We start from the raw sequence: 22,855 nt of genomic DNA on the forward strand, positions 1-22,855 counted from the left end.
GCTTCCTACGAACCTCCAGTCACAACATTTTTGTAGGTTGTTTTCATACATAACCTTGTGTTGCGTGTATTTCTGTAAAGACACCTTGTTAATAATATATTCTAGATTAGTGCACATCGGGCTCACGGCCAACAGCACTATAACTCACGCCTGAACGAAGCTCAACTAACACGTATGGTTTTTTTTAAAGATTTTATTTATTAATTTGTCAGAGGGAGAAGCAGGGGGAGAGGCAAGCAGAGGGAGAAGCAGACTCCCCGCTGAGCAGGGAGCCTGACTTTGGGCTGGAACCTGGGACCTTGGACCATGATTGGAGCCGAAGGCAAAGGCTTAACGGACTGAACCATCCAAGCACCCCCAGCACACGTATGCTCTATATAAGACACATCTCAGCTTTGTCCCCCTTCGGCACACAGGACAACGTTTCAGCACGAGGGCATTTTAAACAGGGAAGTCACCAACAAAAGCACAAAAAGGTGAAACCACGGCGCGAAACAGGCCTTGAAAAGGACGCTTGTTGGGCATGAGAGCAGAAACCAGAAGGTAGAACGTTGCTTTGTTCAACTTCAGTTGGAAACACACATGTTGGGTGACCCAGATTTTTTGCCGCTCTGCACATGTCTATGAAGGTGCTTCGAGTTTGGGGAGGGTTACAAATAAATTTTAACAAGCAGATGAGTTCACAGATAGGGCATCCACAAAAGAATGAGGATCGCCTGTGAATGTAAACAGCGCGGGATGGAGGGAGGAGAAGCAGGCTGTTTCCTGTGGCTGCCCTTGGAAATGGGTGGCCTCCAAGGACAGATTTGGGGCGCCTGGATGGTGTAGTTGGTTAAGCCGCTGACTCTTGGTTTCAGCTTGTGGAGTGATCTCTTGGTGGTGAGATTGAGCCCCACCTTGGACTCCGTACAGGAGGGAGTCTGTTTCAGATTCTCTCTCTCCTTCTACCCCTCCTTTTCATATGCCTGCTCTCTCCCTCTCTAAATAAGTAAATACATCTTTTTTTTTTTAAAAAAGATTTTATTTATTTATTTGACAGACAGAGATCATGGGCAGGCAGAGAGGCATCCAGAGAGAGAGGAAGGGAAGCAGGCTCCTTGCTGAGCAGAGAGCCCGATGCGGGGCCTGATCCCAGGACCCTGGGATCATGACCTGAGCCGAAGGCAGAGGCTTTAACCCACTGAGCCACCCAGGCGCCCCAATAAATACATCTTTTAAAAAAGAAGAACAGAGATTTGTTCTTCCCCGTTCTGGAGACTGGACATACCACATCGAGGCACCACGAGCACCATGTTCCCCCTAGAAACACCGCAGGGGGATCCTTCCTTGACTTTCCACTTTCCAGGTGTTCCTAGTCTGTGGCTATATCCTTTTTTGGCGCTGGTGTGTCTTCTTAAAAAGAGACCATATGGAACAATAGCCTACCCCACTCCAGTATACTCTCATCTGCACTGGCTTACATCTGCCGAGATCCTCTTTCCAAATAAGATCTCATTCACAGGCACTGAATTTTAAGACATCGGCACATCTCCTTGGGGGAGGGGGAGGACACAATTCATAACAGTAGAATGGATGAATGGATGAGGTTAGTCCCAAACCAGAACGCCTTTGTGCGAACTAGAAAGCAGTTCCCCTTTCTTCTGGGCACTGAGTTTTGAAGGACAGAATGTGAGGTAGACTCCAGCCGCCTCTCACCCCTTCAGTGAGTACTTTGCGCAGTGGACAACCTGTGTAACTGCACATTAAGGCACCCGGGATCAGGTGGGAAGGGAAGACTTCTTTGAGGAGGTGACATGTGAGCAGAGACATACATGAAGTGAGAGAGGGAGCCACTGGGAGATTTGGGGGGAAGGAGGCAGGAGAATGCCTACAGCGTTGAGGGACAGCAAGGAGGCCAACGTGGCTGGAAGCTGGGGGATGAGAGTGGGAGGGAGGGAACAAAGCGGGCCTGTGGTGTGGGACCCTGTGCTTCTTGATGGTAATTCTGCCCAGCGATGGGGCGAACCACCTCAAAGGTGCTAAGCCGAGGGCTGGAGCGGACTCGGCTTTTCTGAGCGCCCTCTGGCGGTCGCTTGGGGAACGGGTGAGGCGAGTGCGGACCCGGAGCCCCCGCAAGAGGCCCCTGCTAAGGTCCAGGTGCCCAGTGACGCGGCTGGACCACGTTGATGCTCCCAGTTTCTCTTCAGGCCCTGGGGGTGTTGGTGGCGGGCAAGCCGATATGTGGGGTCTCGGGGTGGGGTGGGGGGAGAGACGGTCTCCCTTCCTAGCTCTGTATCTACTTCCCCACGTGAAAACGCAGTTCTTAACGTCCTTGCATCCCCGCGCGCTCCGGGACACCCCACGTGGTTGCCCAAAAAAGCTTGCTGGTGATTTCTCGGGGCTTGGGGTCTTGGTTCCGGAAGGTTGACTCCATGCAGCCCCAGCAGAGAGAGGATCAGCGATGACTAGCTATGGAACACTTAACCGTGGGCACTGTTTCAAGCCCTTCACCCGGGATGTTTTGCCTGGTCTTCCCAGAGTCCCCTCTGTGGGGACTGATAGCTCCATCTTGCGGATGAAGAAACTGAGGCCCCCGGGAAAGTCAGTGGCAGGCTGGGCGGCACCGCAGGCGGTCTGGCTGCAAGCCGGTGATCTTGGCCTCTGCACTCTGCGCTTCCAGGGAGGTGGAGGGGGCGGGGAGCAAAAACAAGGCCTTTCCGAGAGGGCAGTGAGGGAGCCAGAACCTCCCCTCCCTCCGCCACCTCTCACTGGGGAGGAGACCAAAACTGGAGACCAAACTTCATAGACCCTTGCTCCCAGATCCCAGAAGCAGCTGGGTGGGGGCGTGCGGCGTCCCCTTTTCTGTAGCCAAGGCATCTGGGAAAAAAAGAGTCACCTGGGCACAGAGCAGGACTGGAACCCTAGACTGACAGCGGCCGAAGTTCATCGCTAACTTCTGACTGTCCACCTGCTCCGTCTCTTTTTGTTTATTTATTTTTTTTTTTTTTTGTTTTCTTTGATTGTGGGAGAATACACACGACATAAAATTGACCACTTTAACCATTTCTGAGTATACTGCCCAGTGGCATTAAGGACCTCCCTTCACGGGCAGCCGGAATAGCTCAGTTGGGAGAGCGTCAGACTGAAGGACCTCCCTTCACGTTGTGCAAACACCACCACTGGCTATCCTCGGAACTTGAAACTCTGACCCCACACACCCCATCTCTCTCTCTCCTCCAGCCCGGCCCATCACCATTCTGCATCCCAGCCCATGGCTCTGACACTCTCAGCACCTCCCCAGTGGGATCAGACAGTATCTGTTCTTTTGTGACTGGCTTATTCCACTTGGCACGATGTCCCCAAGGCTTCATGTTGTAGAATGTGCCAGAATTTCTCCACCAGGTTTTGACAGCTGAAGAGGGAGAGAGCTGGGGGGGGGGGGACCCACAAAACTGTGAGCTTGTGCCTTGGCAAGAGGGCTCCAGAGGCTGTAAGAGCACAGGGAGACTTGTCCCACCGAGACTCCCTGATTCAGAGATCAGTGACCCAGGGACACAAGACAGCAGTCCCAGTAAATGAGAGCTCAAAGCATATTTAATGAGGTAGGATCGTCCTGGGCTCAGTCCGTTAAGCTTCTGCTCTGGACTCAGGTCATGATCTCAGGGTCCTGGGGTTGAGCCCTAATCAGGCTCCCCCATCGGTGGGGAGTCTGCTTCTCCCACTCCCTCTGCCCCTCCCCCCTCTCACTCATGGGCTCTCTCTCTCTCAAATAAATAAATAAAATATTAATAAAAATAAAAATAAAAGGAGGCAGGGCAGATGACAAGGGGACCAATTGTCCTGAAATCCAGCTGTCAGTGTATTTAAAGTGCCTGCTCCCCCCACCATGAATCTGCGACATGGTAATAAGAGCTCTTGTATCAAGACACTAATTAGAAAGAGCTAGTGGTGGTCTCATCAGCGGCGAGTAAACAATCACTGGGAATCTCCAAAACAACCACGATGTGGTGAAAACAGCCACATTCCCCGCCATGGCAGTGATACAAGTCCCGCTGATGTCATTGTGCTTTGTTTTGTTCATGGCTGACGGAAACCGTGAAATCTCAGCGAAAGATCCAGATGTCATTTTTCTCTCCATGTCCAAGTTCAAGGACCCTCCCAAAGCTCATCTGAGGGGTTGCCTCTGAGGGGGAAGGGAGGTGCCCCATGTGAAGGTTCTAGAAGAGGACCTTGCTCTTGGCTGTAATAACGTTAGTCACCATGATACCCAGGCCTGTTATTAAATATTTATAATATATATTCCGTTATGCATTATATGTGATCATGTATTGTAATTATATATTATAATTATGTATAAAACGTATTATATTCGTATACCTTTTTATGGAATACAGTTGACTCCTTTTTAAAAAAGATTTTATTTATTTATTTGACAGAGAGAGAGAGCACAAGCAAGGGGAGTGGCAGGCAGAGGGAGAGGGAGAAGCAGGCTCCCGGCTGAGCAGGGGAGCCTGATGCGGGGCTGGATCCCAGGACCCTGGGATCACGAACAGAGCCAGGAAGACAGATGCTTAACCCACTGAGCCACCCAGGCACCCCCCTCCCCATTATGTACCTTATTGAATTCAACCAATTAGTATTTAACCGGGTGCCTGCTGGGTGCTGGGCCCTGTTCTAGGCACTTGGGTGGCAACAGTAAACAAACCCGACCCAAGCCACTGCCCGTGAGAGGTCGACATTCCTGCAGGGGAAGATTCAGAACGATTCACACTGAAAATAAATACATGAAAATAAAATCTCAGAAAGAAGTAAAAATAAAAGTAAAAATTAGGAACATCTCTCTTCTGGCTGATGGTGCTAAGTGCTAGGAAGGAAGAGGAGGTAGGAACTGGGGTGCTGGGGGGGTTGGGGGGGTCAGGGTTGGACTCACAAAGGAGGCACCATCTGAACAAAGACCCAAAGGAAATGGTCCTGTGTAGCAAGACAGATGGGGAAACTGAGGCTCAGAGAGGCAAAATCGCTTCCTTGAGGTTCTCTTGCAAGCAAGTAGCAGGGCGGGGATTTGACTCGAGGCTTTGTATGCTCTGACTCCCATGCTGAGAGAGAAAACTCAGCTCCAGACCCGGATTATAAGACCTGATTTTTTTTAAAGCATCTGCTAGGGGCCAGGTGCGGCTCTAAGTCCTGAATGATCTCTCTGTGCTTTTTGATTTCACTTCTCCGTGACTCGTTTTTCTCATCTGTAAAATGGGGATAACGATTGCCACTTCTCAGGGACATTCTAAGAACTCAATGAGCTAATGCTCTTAGCTAATAAGCCTGCATGTAAGGAAGCATTCAGTGATCGTGAAAGATTAAATCAACAAATATTTACTGAGTCCTTTTGGTGTGTCTGGCAAGGTACTAGCCTAGGGACATGGCAGGAAACCACCCAGTTGGAAATCCCAGTCCTCGGAGGGCTTGTGCTCTTGCTAGGGAGACAGTCACTTAGGCAGAGAACTATGGAATAATCCGAACTCTGGAGAAAATAAAACAGTGAGAATGGATGGATGGATGGCGGCGGGAAGACTTAAATAGGGAGATCAGGGAGGGCTTCTGTGAAGAGGTGACATTTGAGCAGACACCAATGAGGGGAGGGAGTGAACTGTTCGCATCCCTGGGGGAAGAGCCTTTTAAGCGATGGGAGCGGCAGGTGCAAAGGCCCTGAGGTTGGAGGGCTGTTGGTGTGCTTGAGGAGCAGCAAAGAAGCCAGTGTGGTTGGAACAGAGTGAGCCAGGGGGAGAAGGAGGGAGGTGAGGGCAGAGGGAACAGGCGGCTGCGTGTAGGGCCATGTGGGCCCCACTGAGGGCTTGGGCTTTTACTTTGAGTTCTCAAGAGAGAAGCCAGGATGGGTTGTGAGAAGAGGAATTTCGTGAAGTCAGGTAAGTTTTAAAATTATTATTATTATTATTGCTGCTGCCGCTGTGGTTGTTAGTTGTAGTATTAATATTAGCATTCCCAGGAGCGGCAGAGATCCGGATTTTGAACCGGGATTGAAAGCCCCGTTCTCACCCATCTCGAGAAGCCGCCCCGCCACTGTCCACTAGGGGGCGCCAGAGGCCGGGTTCCCGGTTTAGGGAGGGGGGGCGCCTGGTCCCGCCCCCCCGCCCCTCCCTTCCCTCCTCCCCGCTCTCGGCCCCACCCGGCTCAGACGGCTCAGGACAGGACCCGGAGCACAGGCCGCTCCGCGGGCGTCTCGGATACCCGCGGGACCCCCGTCCAGCCCGTCGCCCGGTGCAGCCGCCTGCGCGCCCATCGGTGAGTGGTCCCCGACCGCCACTGTCGCCTCCCTCGCCTCCCAACCCCCGCCCGGCCCGCGGAGCCTAGAAGCCTGATTATTCCCCTGCCGCCCCCAAGATTCTCAGTCCCCACCCCCGCAGTGTGTAGCGGTGTCCCCAGTGTCCCCAGCACCCCGCTCCGTGTCTCCCTCCAACTCCTTCCAGCCTGTGACAGTGCCCCCTGCCCTCTTCGTTCCTTCCCATCGTGCTCAGTTGCCCCCACTCCCAAGTCGCCTCCCCATCCCCTCAACCAGAAGAGATCCCCTCCCTGGAGTCTCCCTCTACTGACCTCACCCATCTCAGTCCTATTTGGCCCCTCCTCCCACTCAAGAGCTCCTCTGCTACTTCACCAACCCAACGTCCTGTCCAGCTACCCCTAAATTGTCCCTCGGACCCCTCCCTGCCCAGGACACCACCCAGGCCCGCCCCTCTCTGCCAACATCCCAGTTCCCAGCTCCCACCTCTCCTTTACCAATCTGACACTCTTTCCCCTCTACTCCTTTCCCTTTCTATATATTTATTTTCCTTTATCATTGTGATTTTATGGATTTTAACATTTTTGATATGCAGTTAATTTTGATGCTCAAATCGTCCCATCTTTGGCCAGTGGGGGCTCTTTAGGCTGGTCCCTGTGTCCCGGTAGCATGTCCCTTACATCTTTGCCTACCTTCCCACTACCTGATCAGGCTCATTTGTTCTTCTCCTGCTCCAGCCCTGGAATCAGCCATTTCTACAAGAATCTCAGTTTTTGTTTGCTTGTTTGTTTTTTGTTTCTTTTTTAATGGAAAATGGTGTTTGGAGACTCCAATCTGACCAAAGCCCGGTTCTGTGAAAAGATCAGTAAATTATAAGCAACTACTTAGACTGATCAAGGAAGGAAACAAAAAAAAGAAAAAGACACAAATGACTGATATCAGTAATGAAAGAGGGGACATCACTACAGATCCTACAGAGAGTGAAAAGATAGTAAGGGAATATTGAAAACACAGTTCGGGTGGAGGTGCTTGTTGCTGCTGAGTTGGTAATTCTCTCTTTCTAACACAGACCTATGATAGGAGTACATGTTCCGAGGTCAGGTTGTCTAGACTGAGCGCTTTCTAACCAAGTGATCTTGGGCAAGTTATTGCTATCTTTGTGAGCCGCCTTTGTGCATCAGAAACATGGGGATAATAATAGCCCTACCTTACCACATTGTCAGAAAGATTAAATGAGTTAGAGCAGCATCTGGCATGCAGTGATCAGAAATCTTCATATTCTTGGGATCACCTGAGGCCCCTTATGACCTGGGTGCACTCAGTCAAACCTTCAGCCTTATTTCTCACCCCTCCTGTGTCCCGCAACCCACTCCATGCCGTTCACAGCTCGGGACCTTGGCACACACCATCCTCTCTGCCCGTCTTGCACGGGATCCTTGCTGCGCATGGAAGGGAGCTGTTCAAAAGTCAGCTTGGCCAGTTTGCTGATCCGTGGTCAGTTTACTGTGTCCGCATCTGGTACTCATCATCCCTTGGTCTCCCACCATCAGTCTTGCTACTTCCATTATCCCACCGTTCATCTCTTTCTCTTCCTCCAGCTGAAATAATCACCGTCTTCCTCCCAAAACCCTCACCCGCTGCCCTCCCGTGCTCTCTGCTGCCTCCATCCCCCCCCCCCCCCAGTTCTCCCATCCATCTCCACCCGTTCCACCTTCCGGCTCCTTTCCTCCTCCTCCTCTACCTCCTCCTCCTCCTCCTCCTCCTCCTCCTCCTCCTCTGTGAGGCAGGGCCCCAACAACACTCTGTCCCCCTCTTGCAGGCAGCTCTCCCCCAACCCGCGCCCATCTCCCTCAGCGAGCCCGGTGGGGAGCACGGAGCCACCATGTTCAGCTGGATGAAGCGGGGCGGTGCCCGGGGCCAGCAGCCCGAGGCCATCCGCACAGTGACCTCGTCCCTCAAGGAGCTCTACCGCACCAAGCTGCTGCCCCTGGAGGAGCACTACCGATTTGGCGCCTTCCACTCGCCGGCCCTGGAGGACGCCGATTTCGACGGCAAGCCCATGGTCCTGGTGGCCGGCCAGTACAGCACGGGCAAGACCAGCTTCATCCAGTACCTGCTGGAGCAGGAGGTGCCAGGCTCCCGCGTGGGGCCCGAGCCCACCACCGACTGCTTCGTGGCGGTCATGCATGGGGACACCGAGGGCACCGTGCCGGGCAACGCCCTAGTGGTTGACCCGGACAAGCCATTCCGCAAGCTCAACCCTTTCGGGAACACCTTCCTCAACAGGTGCGTGGCTTGGGAAGCAGGGGTGCATCTCCCCGTCTCTGCCCCCCCCACCCCTGCCTTTGTTTCTTTCTTTCCTGCTCCCAATTCCCTCCTCTCCTCCCCCTTCCTGCCTCCTCCAGGGGAGCAGTGGAGCCGGTGGGGCCAGCCTGCCCCAGTCCACCTGCCCCTCTACCTGGGCAGCCTTGGGCAGGTGACTTCACCTCTCTGTGCCTCTCTTATCTTCAACTGGAAAATGGGGATAACCATAGTCCCCGCTTCTGTATAAGGTGCTTATTATTAGCACAGCACAAGGCATAGAATAAGTGCTCAGTAAACATCAGCTCTGAATTAATTAATTAACTTATTTATTTATTTTGGTTATGGTTCTTATTCTCTGTCCCAATTTTTCGAGATTCTTCCCTTCTTTTTACCTGAGTCCCCCAATGTGCCGTCCTGGTTTTCCCTTCTCATGGGTCCTCTCCCGCCTCTCCCTGCGCTAACCCGCGGCTCTCCCTCTGCCTCAGGTTCATGTGTGCCCAGCTCCCCAATCAGGTCCTGGAGAGCATCAGTATCATCGACACCCCGGGCATCCTGTCCGGCGCCAAACAGAGAGTGAGCCGGGGTGAGTGGACCCGGACTCCGGGGTCTGAGGGAGGCGGCGGCTGGCTCTCTGCTCGGACATGGGCCTGTGTCAGCTGGCGCAGAGCTGGCTGGGTGACAGAAGGGAGCCCGTGGAAGGCTGTGCTGCTCCGTGTCCGTGCATGCCAAGGGGACAGGGGAGGCATGGGCGTGCACACGTGTGAGCACGCCTCAGCTCCGTGTCCGGGCTGGTCTGGAGGATGAGGCAGGGAGAGATCAAGAGAGATGGAGGGAGACACGTGAAGTCAGAGACAGATCCCAAGTGTGGGCCGCCTTAGAGAGAGACTCAGGAGACCCAGGGAGGAGGCAGAGGCCGAGCAGGGAGGCCCTGGGCTCTGGGCATGCTCCTGGCTTCACCCCTGGGCCACAGATGGGGCTGAGCAGGGCTTGGGAGGGGGAATCTGGGCGCAGGCCAAGACCGGGCCTGGAATTTATAAACAGCTGTGCAGGGGGAGTGGCCGAGGGTGAATTCCAGCGGGGACCTCAGTGGGAGCCGGCCCCCACCCCTGCCTAGCCCGCTCAGCAACTGCACCCCACCCCACCCCCCATCAGCCACCCTGCAGTGTCTGCCTGGCCAGCCTGGGACTGGGGCAAAGGAGTCTGCCTTGTGGGGCAGAGGGGACAGACAGGAGGCTGGGCCACCGGGCAGGGCGGGAGCGCGGAGGGTGACGGCGTCCCTGGCTGCTGCCCAGCGGGCGCGGGTCCCCCTGGGAGACAAGCAGGGGGCAGCTGCAGAAGCAATGGGAGGGCGGAGGGCGAATGGCCAGTCCCGGGGGGGAAGACAGGAGGGAGGGGCTGGGAGTTCCTGGGGCGCCACCTCCTGGAGCTGGGCCTGTGGGAGCGGGCGGGGAGAGCAGTGAGGGGAGCCGGGTAGGGGCCCGAGGTTGTGGGAAGAGGAGAAAGAAGGGAACCCTGGCAGGTTGGGTAGAGGAAAAGGAGGAGAGTCTGTCGGTCTGTCTGTGTGCAAGTGTGTGGGAGGTTGGAGAGAGCACAAGGGTAGGTATGGGAGTCCGCACCTTGGAGCCTGTGGCTGCGATTGTGTCAGGATGTGTGCGCACGTGTGTGTGCATTGGTGGGAGGCGTGGCAGGCCGCCTCTCCGTGTGTGATTGTAGCAAAGGGGAGTGGTCTCTAGCAGGGCTCAAATCTGGGCTCTGCTATTTTCAAACCACGGGCTCTGGGTGAGCCACTCATCCCGCTCCCTGTCTCAGTCTCCTCATCTGTAAAAGTGGGGTAATAACAGCATCAGCCTTGTAGGTGGCACGGAGGGTTCACGTTCAATGTCAAACCTGTGAAGCACTTCAGTGTGCGACACACAGTAGGCGCTCTGGGTGTGCGGTCGACTGTGTTCCTGGGGAGTGTCGTAGCTGTGCACCCTGGGGACTCTGCCACGTCTCCGGCTCCCGCGCTGACTCAACCTCCCTCCCTCCCTCCCGCCTCGCATGAGACACACTTTCCAAATCCTGGCGTGTGTATGTGTGTGTGTGTGTGTGTGTGTGTGTGTGTGTGTGCACGCGCGCTCGCTTGGGAGGGAAGGAGCTCCTGGTTCCCTGGCCCTTCCTCCTCGCAAGCAGATTCCCCCTCCCCCACCCCATCCAGTCCCCAGGGGCCACAAGGACCCTGCTCCCACTGGACAGGATGCCCCCAGGGAGAGAAAGCCGGGATGGCAGGGGAGTCAGCAGTGGCTTCCTGTTCTGCCAGGTAGCACCTTGTCTCCCAGGTCACCACCATGTCCCCCATTCTGAGAAGCCCTCTTTGACCCCCCCCAAGGTGGGGTCAAGTGCCCCTGCTGGGCTCCTAAATCTCTCTGGGCTCCCCCTCCCGGCCTGACCACTCTGGGGACTGGTCTGTGTCCTCAGTGCCTGAGCTGCATGAGAGAACAGCACCAGGATGGCTCTAGGGACAGTTCCTGAAGGGAGACCTTCACTATGTCCCACATGTGTCACAGCTAAATCTTGTTGAGCATTTACCGGAGTTCCCAGATTGTGTTTCCTTGTTTTAACGGTTTATTTTTTTAATAGATTTTATTTATTTATTTATTTATTTTTAGAGAGAGCGAGAGGGAGAGAGCAGGGGGAGGGAAAGAATCTCAAGCAGACTCACCCTGAGCTCAGAGCCCGATGGGGGGCTCAATCCCGCAACCCTGAGAGCACGACCCGAGAAGCCAAGAGTGGGGTGCTTAACCCACTGAGTCACCCAGGCCGCCTGTTTTAGCAGTTTAATTCAGGTATAAACTGACATGCCTAAAGCTCGCCCATTTTATTTATTTTTATTTACTTTATTTTTAAAAGTATTTTATTTATTTATTTGACAGAGTGAGATACAGCGAGAGAGGGAACAGAAGCAGGGGGAGTGGGAGAGGGAGAAGCAGGCTCCCCGCTGAGCAGGGAGCCTGATGCAGGGCTCCATCCCAGAATCCTGGCATCATGACCCGAGCCGAAGGCAGACACTTAGCGACTGAGCCACCCCGGTGCCTCAAGCTCATGCATTTTAAACACACACTGTTTTAGGCTCTTTACAGATAAGCTTTTTTGGTATATTATATATTAGCTCATTTATATTCATTTAATCTCCACAACAGCCCTCCAAGTTACATTCTGTTAGGACCTCCATTTTACAGAAGAGGAAACAAGTTCTGAGAGGTTTCCTACTTGCTTAAGTTCACACAGCTGGGGGGAGTGGGGGGGTTGGGCAGAGGTGGAATTCAAACCCAGGACTTCCTGACCGCCAAGTCAGGTCTGCCCCCCGCCCCACCTTCGCCCACCGTGGCTCCTCTCTGCTCTCCTAAGCCTTGCTTGCTGAATGATGAGTGAGCAGCAAAAGCGAAGGGTGTGAATGAATGAATGAACGAGGAACGAATGAGTGAATGAATGAATGAAGCCACTTGAGACAGGTACTCCATGAAGGCCAGGACTTGTCTCTGTGTCCTCTGTGGTATCTCTGGGTGTCCAGGGTAGGGCCTGGCACACAGAAGACTCTCTGTAAATATTGTTAAATAAATTCAAAATATTTACCATCTCGACTGGCGAGAGCCGAACCAGAGCCAATGTGAACTCTTTAGTTGCTGGATTGTGGGGAGATCCAGAAGCCTTAGGGAGGGGCTGGGGTGATGGAGGCTCTTGGAAGACCCTCGGGGTGGGGGGAGGTTCATAGGGGCACAGGGAGTCTGTTAAGGAACACTTCAGTATTTTAACAACCTGTACATCCAGACGGGGGCACACCACTAATACCTGCCTAAGGAATGAATGAAAAGGGGGCAGGTGATGGCCCTCTGTAGCCAGATGTCCTGAGAGCCTGGGGCCAGAGGGATGGGGTAATTCTGGGGCCTGGGTGTGGGGGCGGGTGCAGAGCTGCAGGATACTCTTGGGGCCTTGGCTGTTTCGCCCAGAGAAGGTTTTCGAAAGTTAACAACCTGAACATCCGTACAGTGCACTGTCCATCCAAAGGAATGAATGCTTGGGAAAGGCTGGAGGGTGCGGGGCTGACCTCAGCCCTTCCCACTGCTTCCTCTGTGTACCTCCAGGCTACGACTTCCCGGCCGTGCTGCGCTGGTTCGCAGAGCGCGTGGACCTCATCATCCTGCTCTTCGATGCGCACAAACTGGAGATCTCCGACGAGTTCTCCGAGGCCATCGGCGCCCTGCGGGGCCACGAGGACAAGATCCGCGTAGTGCTCAACAAGGCGGACATGGTGGAGACCCAGCAGCTGATGCGCGTCTACGGGGCGCTCATGTGGGCGCTGGGCAAGGTGGTGGGCACGCCCGAGGTGCTGCGCGTCTACATTGGCTCCTTCTGGTCCCAGCCCCTCCTGGTGCCTGACAACCGGCGCCTCTTTGAGCTGGAGGAGCAGGACCTCTTCCGCGACATCCAGGGCCTACCACGTCATGCTGCCCTGCGCAAGCTCAACGACCTGGTGAAGAGGGCCCGGCTGGTGCGGGTGAGCAGCATGCGGGGTGGGGTGTGTGTGTGTGTGTGTGTGTGTGTGTGTGTGTGTGTGTGTGTGTGGAATGGGCGGGCAGGGCGGGAGCCGGGGGCAGGAACTGCCCTTGCCCTGCCTCCTGTCCTTCTTGGCCCGGAGTCACTGGCTTATGGGCTCTCTGATGAGTGGGTCCAGGAGGGTTCTCCAGGCTGGGTCATTCTGGCACAAGGTAGAGCAGGGAAAACCAGATGTCATGGAGAGTCATTCCCCTGCTGCTGTGCCTCTATCATTCTATTTCCGCATCTCCCTCTCTCCTTTGTGTCCTGTCATCTCTTCATCCACATCCCACCACCAGTCACACTGTAGCACGGGCCACCCCTGCACACCAGTCACCTGGGACTCCAGTGAGGCCCACAGCTGTCCCATTCCCCCTCTACCTCCATGTCGCTTTTCCTCTCTTCCACTCCCTTCCCATCATCCATTGCACTCCATGCTGGCTTCTTCGCTTCTACCTCAGGGCCTCTGCACTTACCGTTCCCTTTTCCTGGAAACCACCCCTTCCTTGCCTCCCTCCCACTTGGCTCGCTCCCCACCTCCTTCAAGTCTTTACTCAACAAGCTGCAGAAAGTTTCCCTGTCTGCCCTCCCTTCTTATGACTGTAATTCCCTCCCGGCTCCCATCATGTGAGTCTTGCTTTACCCTTTTTTTTTTTCTTCAAAGATTTATTTATTTATTTATTTGACAGACAGAGATCACAAGTAGGCAGAGAGGCAGGCAGAGAGAGAGGGGCTGAGCAGAGAGCCCGATGTGGGGCTTGATCCCAGGACCCTGAGGCTTTAACCCACTGAGCCACTCAGGCACCCCTGAGTCTTGCTTTATCCTCGTTGTAGTTTCCTTCATAGCATTCATTGCTGCCTGGCTGGACATTGTCCATTCACTGGGCTTCTGGGTTTACTGCCTGTCTCCACTCGCATGAAAGCTCCACTGAATCAGACGTCGGGATTTGTTCGCTGCTGTATCCCCAGCCCCTGGAACAAACTTTGTGCTCAGTGAATATGTATTGAATGAATGGCGTTGAACCAACACTCTTCATTTGACAAAACCTCCCCCATGCCCAGCCTGTGTTAGGTGGTACTAAGGACACAGCAGTGACCAAGGAAATTCAGGGGAGGAGACAGACTCATCCCCAGTGATGACCTAGCATGGGCCGGGCTGGTACTGGGGAGCCCAGGGGGAATTGGGGTGGGGGACTTCTTAGAGGAAATGGCATCTGAGCTGCAAAGTGGAGGAAAGGGAGGATGAGGAGGGGAAAGAATTCTAGATGGTGGGCCCAATAAGAGCATGGGCCGGAGATGAGAAGGTGGCCAGTTCAAGGAAGAGGGAAAATGTTGGTGTTGAACCCTGTGTAGACAGTGCAAGTAACTGAATCTGAGCCCGGAGAGGTGGGAGTCAGACCACCCAGGGCTGTGGCCTGGACCTGCGTTCTGTCCTGAGGGTACTGGGGAGCCATGGAAGGGTTCGGATTCCAGAAGGGACAGGGTCTCTCTCAGGCTGGCTTCCGGTAGGGGAATTCAAGGGCTGTTAGACTGAGGCCAGAGACCAAGGAGGAGGCTGGGGACCGAGGAACAGAGAGGAGCCTGGATCCAGAGCAGGGCCTTGGGAGGGGGAGGAGAGCACTGGTTTGAGAGTGATTTTGGAGGCCAAATGGAACATTCACAGGGGAGGCTGCCAGGGTGGAGGTGGGGCAGGAAACCCGGCAGGCAGGGAGGCCTAGAAGGCTATGGGGGGTGGAGGAGCCTGAGGTGTTGGTTTAAGGAGCAGCAAAGAAGGGGTGAGTCAGGGCCCTTACCCCCACCCCAGGAATCCTCCCTGGGAGGGAGCGGCCCAGCAGGGACAGCTCTGAGCCTCGGAATCCACCTTTCCCTCCTCCCCCACCCAGGCTCTGGACTGTCTCTGTGTCTCTGTCACTCTGTGTGTTTCTCCTCATTTCTACCTCTTTCCCAGCGGCCATCTCTTTCCCTCGCATTCGTTCTCTCTTTCGGGCTCTTCCTCTCTCCCCTTCCCTCATTCTCTGTTCCTCTCTCCTCGCTCTCTCCTTCTGTCTCTTCCCCTCTTCCTATCTCTCCCTCTCTGTCTTCCTCCGTGTCTCTCTGAGGCCCTACTCTGGTTCGCCCTGGTCCTGCACGGACCCCTGGCCCCCGGCCCCTCGGGGACGCAGACAGTGGCGGGAGCTGGGGCACAGGGCCGTGGGACAGAGGGGCGGGGCCGGGCCGGACACCTGGTGCCCCCGCCGGGCAGGAGGCGGCTCCGGAAACCCGGACAAACCCCGGAGTCCGGGACCCGCGCCCCGGCCCAGCCCGCCCTCCCACCTTATCTCTTCCTGGCACCTTCCCCCGCTTCCTCTCTGGAAAAGCCATCAGCGCCCTCCCGCCTTCCCACTTCTGGGTCCCCGAGGAGCCGCTTTAGGCCCCGCCCCTCACCCCAATTGGCCCGCGCTCGCAGGCCCCGCCCACCAACCTGACCACGCCCCTGCCCCATTGGCCCCTGACACCTACGAACCATTCTTTTCACTCCCTCTCTCGGACCCGTCTGTGGCTCCCCAGTGCCCCTCACACAGGGTCCAACTACGACCAAGCCTCCATATGCCCCTCCGCTGCTCCGTGTCACCCACCCATTCCCCACGTGTGATCCCGCCACACTTGGTCTGGCCATCGAGCAACAGTTCACACCATTTACCTTCCCGTACGCTCTGGACTCTGAGTAGCTACCCCTCGGTGCCTCGGTTTCCCCGTCTGCACGTATAGGGAGTGGATGAGTCACCCGGATCTGCCCTTTGGTTGAAGTGATAGCGCGAGAAGGGGCGATTTCACTGTTTTGCGATACTTGAGGCCAAGATCTTGCGGGTCTGATTCCAAAGAGGCCAAGATGCCCTGAACCTTCTTACCGAGTTCTCTGAGGCAGCACCGTGATATTCATTCAACAAACAGTTACCGAGCACCTACAACGTGCTTCTGCACTCTGTTGAGCTCTGGAGTTACAGCAGGGAACAAATGAGTTAATGCTATTTTTTTTTTTTCCTTGTAGAATTACTTTTTACGGGGGAAGTGGGTATTAAACAAATGAATCTATAATATCATACAGTATTGTATGTGATAAGGATCAGGAAGGAAAATGAAGCAGAGGAAAGGAGATTGGCAAGGGACTGTTTAAAGGAGGTCAGGGAGGGTCTCCCAGTAGAGACCTGAAGGAGGGAGAGTGGAGGTCTGGGGGAGGCCCTACCAGGCAGAGGGAACAGTAAGTGCAAAGGCCCTGAGGCAGAACAGCCTCGAAGGAGGAGCCCAGGGTGGCTGGAGGAGGTAGAGTGGTGGAGTTGGGAGGACATGAGGTTTTAGAACCAGCCAGGGACCGCCAACATTTTTAGCATTCTAAACATATGATTCATTAAGAGAACTTTCAAACGAATGTTTTCCATTGAACCTTTAAGACCATCTCATGGTAAAGCATTTAAGCTGGGTTAAACATGCTCCCTCCCAGTCCTGATCGCCCCCACCACCTCTCAGGGCCTCTTCCCTGGAGGCAGCCCCCATGAGGAGTTTCTTGTGTCTTTATCCAGATATAGTCTATTTTTTATTTAAGCATATGCAGTTAATTACTGAGCTTCCTGCTCAAAAATGTGAATGTTCATGATTCTGTCCTTCTTGTTTGTTTTTTGATAACTTTGGAGATTGGGGCTCAAAGGTTCCCAAGTTCATTGCTGCCCTCCACAAGTATTTCTTGAGTGCTTTCTGTGCATAACTGGAGACAGAGGGAACAGATAAGGTCCCAGCCCTCCTGGAGCTCCTATTCTGATGAAAGGAGACAGAATAAGTAAACCACCAGATAAGCAAAATAAGGATGGGTCGCAATAAACATTGTGGGGGCCAGGGAAGTAACAGTAGAAAATAATTGGATGGCGGTGGTTGGGGCACCTGCTTCTCATAGGATGGCCTCTGTGAGGAGGTGACATCAAAAAGATGCTGAGGGAACCAGCTTGGGGAGATCAGAGCAGGGTTGTAGACAGACAGTGGCACGTGCAAAGGCCCTTTGGCAAGAAAAGGATTAGCATGCTGGTACAAAGATGGCAGGTGAGGAAGCTGACATGGCGGCGCAGGGAAGGGTGAAGGATGTGGGATAAAACACCAGGAGCCAAATCCTGGAGGGCAGCAGTTCTCAAAACTTCCAGTCACAGGAGCAAATGACACTCTTGAAAATGATTGAGCGCCCCAAAGACTGTATAGGTACAGGGGTTGAATCTGTCTACATTGGCCATACCAGAAGTTAAAACTGAAGAAAATGTTTAATATTCATCTAGTATTATCGCTGAACCAACAATAACCATGTAACTATTAGTAAGTAACAGTTTGTGGATTATAAATGTTATGGATGAGTTATGATAGTTCAATTTATATTAATTAATAAGGATAGTAGATATTAGAAGATCAGTTTTTAAATAGCCATAAGCCCAGGACATGGGCTAAGTCCCATACATTTTATGAAAATTATCTCCAAACCAAAAAAAAAAAAAAATTACAGAGGACGGTGGCCCGGTTTTACATTTTTGCAAGTCCCTTAAATGTCTGGCTTCTGAGAAGATCTCTGCATTTTCACATCTGTTCCTGCACTCAGTCGGTTACAGTATCACGAATCCTGTTGCCTTTAAAAACTCCACTGCCCCCCATCTAGGGAGGGGGAATGGGAGCACAAAAGACACATAGCACCTTGGTGTTGTTATTAAAATAGTTTTGACTATGTGAACCCCTGAAAGAGGCTGGGGAAGGGAGGGAATCCCTGGGGTTCCCTGGGCCACACTTTGAGAATTGCCGCCGTAGGGACTTGTCAGCTATGGTCGGAATTTTGTACTTGGATAAAAAGCAGATGGAGACTTTGGAGCAGTGTCTCATGATCTGGTGTTTGTTCCTAAAAATCAGAAAGACCTCTGCAGCCGCTGCTGCCTAGGAGAAGGCATGGTAGGGACAAGAGAAGCCAGAAGACCAGTGGGGGGCCTGCTGTGTCTCCCCAGGCAGGCGATGCTGCCAGCGGCCATGGGGTTGCTGGCCCCCAAGGTGGGAAGCAGTGAAAACAGATGGGGTCCGGGCCCAGATTCTGCTGGGCGTCAAAAGACGGAGCTGTCCAGGAATGTGGACAAGGCAATCCAGGCAGAGGCTCGGGCTGGTATATAGATGGAGGGTGGGGAGTGGATTGCCTAGGAGAGGAGGGGCCCTTCTGCCCTTCTGCTCACCTGGAAGGGTCGGAATGCACATTTTCAGGCCCCTCTCTGGGCCATGCAGATCAGGAGCTCTGGGTGTGGGGCTCCGGGTGACGGCACTGTCCTCCCGTAGGTCCACGCATACATCATCAGCTACCTGAAGAAGGAGATGCCCTCCGTGTTTGGGAAGGAGAACAAGAAGAAGCAGCTGATCCTCAAGCTGCCCGTCATCTTTGCCAAGATCCAGTTGGAGCATCACATATCCCCCGGTGACTTTCCGGACTGTCAGAAGATGCAGGTGGGAGGTTGTCCGGGGGAGCGGGGGTGGTGGGGCGTGAGGGGTGTGGGGGGAGGCGGAAGGGGTCAGCTTCTGTGGGCTTCAGGGTGGGGTCTTGAAAACAGAAGGGATGCAGGGCAGGTTCTGGAAAGCACCTCCTGCAAATGGTTCCCTGAGGGCACGGTTTTGTGCATTAGGGTTAGGAGGAGGGAATGAAGACAAAACCCCAGGGACAAAACCCCAGGGAACCGTGGCTTCAATAGGATGGAAGTTTGTTTCTCTCCATAAAGTCCTAGAAGGTGGTCTGGTTTGGTGCTTTCCAGAGCCGAGGACAACGTCCCCTTGTATCTCAGTTCTCCTCCCATACCTGGCCTCCAGTTCCAAGATCCCTACATAGTACAGAATGGCTGCCAAAACTCCAGCCATTCTGTATGCCTTCCAGCCAGCAAGAAGGGGTGAGGGAGAAGGGGCGGAAAGCTACTGGTCCAGTCTCTCTAAGGACACTTTCTAGAATGGTGCTGTCCAATAGTACTTTCTGCCATGGTGGAAATGTTCTGTACTCTGCCTTCCAGTATGGTAGCTGCTAGCCCCATTAGGTTTTATTGAGTTTTAGCTCAGTTAAATTTCAATAACCACATGTAACTCCTCTACTGGGAAGGACAATTCTAGAGACCCGTGTGTGGCACCAAGCTGGGGGGCTAGATCAAGGTTCTCAGCCTCAGCACTACTGACATTTGGAGTCAGAGCGTTCGTGGTCTGGGGTGTCCTGGGCATTGCGGGATGTTCATATCTTCCTGGCTTCTACGTGCTAGTAGCGTACCCCAGCTGTGACAATCAAAAATGTCTCTAGATCTTGCCAAGCGTCCACTGAGGAAGGGCAACATCTGTGGTTGGGAAGCACGGGGCTAGATAAACAGCAGCTAATATGATTACACTGACAGTTCTGGAATGCTTTATCCAGATGAATTCATTTAGCCTTTCCTACCCCCCAAGGGAGGGGAGCGCTAATGCTATTGAGCCGTTTCACACGTGTGGAAACCGAGGCCCAAAGAGGTGATGTCACTTGCCTGAGGACACAACTCCTAGGTGGCAGAACTGGGTTGGGACCTGGGCAGGCAGGCCCTGGAGTCCAGACCCCCCCCCACCTCTACCCCTTTATGTCCAGATCAGCAGGCTTCTCTGCCTTTGTTCTGGAAATCAGTGTGGTCCATGAAACGGATTGGTCTGTGCTGTGAGTCTCCTGGTGCAGGCGACTCAGAGGGGCCACATGACCGCAGATCCAGCCGCATGGCTGCTCTAGAAGAAGTCATCTTCTGCGGGCAGGGTGTCCCCCAAGTTCCTGGCGATCTGGCCATCCCAGGCTAAACCTCCAAACTTGGCAGCAAGCCACACTCCCTCGTTTCTGTGAAGTGGGGTGACGGAACTAATGGCAGGAATGGAATTTTCTCAATTTGCACCAGGGTGGGGGTGCCGGCCAGCTGCAGCCTGGGGCTCCACAGAGGCTGGGCAGACCCAGGGCTGTGCTTGGGAAAGCTGGGTATCGGTATCGGAACATTGAAATCCTTCTCTACCAGCTGGCAAGTCATCAGAGGGCCGCTCATGTCCCCACCGTCCAGTGATTCTGGGGGCACGCCTGGCACAGGGGGAGGGTCCCCGGGCCCCCGCTGCCCCAGTCTCTTCTGAGCGGTGGGTGTCCGAGTGGGACAGGAGCGTTGTACGGGTACACACCTCTCCTGCCCAAGGATCCCGCTGCCCCCTGACTTCTCAGGGCTCCTCTCTCCTCCCCCCTCCCCTGCAACAGGAGATGCTCATGGCTCACGACTTCACCAAGTTCCACTCGCTGAAGCCAAAGCTGCTGGAAGCCCTGGACGAGATGCTGACCCACGACATCGCCAAGCTCATGCCGCTGCTGCGGCAGGAAGAGCTGGAGAGCACCGAGGTGGGGGTGCAGGGCGGCGCCTTCGAGGGCACCCACATGGGCCCGTTCGTGGAGCGGGGGCCCGATGAGGCCCTGGAGGACGGCGAGGAGGGCTCGGACGACGAGGCCGAGTGGGTAGTGACCAAGGACAAGTCCAAGTACGATGAGATCTTCTACAACCTGGCGCCGGCTGACGGCAAGCTGAGCGGCACCAAGGCCAAGACCTGGATGGTGGGCACCAAGCTCCCCAACTCAGTGCTGGGCCGCATCTGGAAGCTGAGCGACGTCGACCGGGATGGCATGCTGGATGACGAGGAGTTCGCCCTGGCCAGCCACCTCATCGAGGCCAAGCTTGAGGGCCACGGGCTGCCCGCCAACCTGCCCCGCCGCCTTGTGCCGCCCTCCAAGCGGCGCCACAAGGGCTCTGCGGAGTGAGCCAGCGGCCCTCCCTCCCTCCCTCCTGCCCTGCTGTGGCTCCCGAGTGCCAGCCGGCTGCACGCACACCCCCACCCCAGCCTGCACGCTTGCCACCTGCCCACCTTCTCAGTTGTACGGCTGGGCCTCTCTCCACTCCCTTCTGCCAGAGCATGGGGACCAGGGGAGGGGCAAGGCTTCTCTGCCTGGCCCATGCCCCCTGCCCTCACGTACACTTAGGCACATCATGGGGACATTAACACGTGCACGCGCACACACACACACAGAGGCATCGATTCAATCATCGTTCATTCAAGTATTTATTGAGCACGTACTACGTTTGGATGGGCAGGGATTGTTCTGGGCCCTGAACCTTACAGCAGACAGCAACCCAGACACATGCATCTGCCCTCAGGGGGCTGACATCCTCAGGAGAGAGCACCCACACCGTCACACAAACGCACACAGAAACACACCCGGCCCTAACCAGTCTGAGCCCCAATTCTGGGCGGGACCCCTTGCCTCTCCCGGTAGCTCAGTGGCCATCATCCGGTTGCAATAACCAACACAAAGACCCCCTTCCCCACTTCTTGCCCATCCGGCCCCCAACTCCACCCTGTTCTCAGGCCTTGGGACCTGGGGTCTCAGAGGGGAAACACTACTTCCTCAAAGGGACCCCTCTTCGGCTCCTCTGCCCACTTCTGGGCACACCCCTTTCTTTAATAAGGATTCTCAGCAGACAGAAAAGCCCCTCGGAGCTTTGCTTCACCCAGACTGTGTGCCCACTTTGAGGTATTTTTGGCCTCCGCCCACCGGCCCTGGTTTGAAAACCCAGCCTGGCCGCCCCCTCCCCCAGGCTCCCCACCGCTGGTGGCCTGAATTGTAGACTGAAGCACAGCTCCGTCTGCCAACAGCCCGTATTTAAGTAGAGCCCCTACGATATAAAGGCGCCTGGGCTTTATTTTAGTCCCCTTGTTGGGGATGTGTTGGGGGGAGGGGCTCTTGGTGCTACAGCCCTCCCCTCTCCTCCCTAAAGGGACCCCTCCCGTCCCGCCCTCCACCCTTCCGTGCCTTCACCGAATACTAGTGCTTGATCCTGGTGGGGACCCCATGGAAAAGATGGGGAAGGGTGACATAGGTGGGGATGCCCCCCCATGATGCTCTCGGGGATTCCCACACCCATCAGCACGCCCCGCCCCGCTCCGACCCCATGCCTAGGAGGGACCTGTGAACCGAACAGCGAACAGCGTTCCCACAGAGCAAATAAAGCCAAGGCTTCTTTCCACGTGGAAGTCACGCTGTCTTGGGATGGGGGGCGGGGATTCGCTTTCCCCCTGACTCCCCCGGAAGGAGAGCCCTGGGCAGGGCTTGAGGTTGGTTGGGGGGGGGGGGGGTCTCGCCTCCAAGGTCGCAGGAGCGGGGCGGGGGCTTGGAGGCCATGGCTCAATGCTGCAGAGTCTGATGACTCAGGCCTGGGCTGGGGGCCAGACCAACATATTTTCCGAAGAAAAGTTACTCTGGGGCCCTCCCTCCGGGACAGCCCTCTCTCCCGCCTCCCGCCGCGGGGGCCTGGGAACCAAGCCCTGGGGCGTGGGGTTGTGATCGCGCGGGCTCCGGCACATCTTGCCTCCGCCAACACTCCCCGCCCCCGCCCGGCCCGCCAGCGTGCGCCACCTTGGACGCCACCCGGGACACGTAACGCCGGAGACAAGCTGGCTCCTGGAGGAGAGGTGACGCTGTCCACAGGGACCACCATGTGTGCCCACGCGCTCCCTCCCGGGGGCCTCGACCTGCGGACCCCGCGGGCTGAGCCCCTGACCCACGCCCCGACCACACCCACCGCGGCCGGGGCACGCTGACCTCGCGCTCTTGCCGCCCACGCGCGCTCTCCGGCTTTCGCGGCTCCCAGC

General features: G+C 55.2%; 1 protein-coding gene across 1 annotated transcript; it reads left to right on the plus strand.

Moving 5' to 3' along the window:
- The first annotated feature begins 6,157 nt into the window (after nt 1–6,157).
- Nucleotides 6,158–22,230, plus strand: EHD2 (EH domain containing 2). Its single transcript, XM_045989210.1, has 6 exons — nt 6,158–6,276; nt 8,091–8,557; nt 9,061–9,158; nt 12,697–13,109; nt 18,470–18,634; nt 20,415–22,230. The coding sequence occupies exons 2-6, from the start codon at nt 8,154–8,156 to the stop codon at nt 20,964–20,966; spliced, it is 1,632 nt and encodes a 543-aa protein (XP_045845166.1). The 5' UTR covers nt 6,158–6,276; nt 8,091–8,153; the 3' UTR covers nt 20,967–22,230.
- Nucleotides 22,231–22,855: the final 625 nt, after the last annotated feature.

The sequence above is a fragment of the Meles meles genome, chromosome 19 (assembly GCF_922984935.1).
Source record: "Meles meles chromosome 19, mMelMel3.1 paternal haplotype, whole genome shotgun sequence".
In the NCBI taxonomy this organism is placed as follows: domain Eukaryota; kingdom Metazoa; phylum Chordata; class Mammalia; order Carnivora; family Mustelidae; genus Meles; species Meles meles.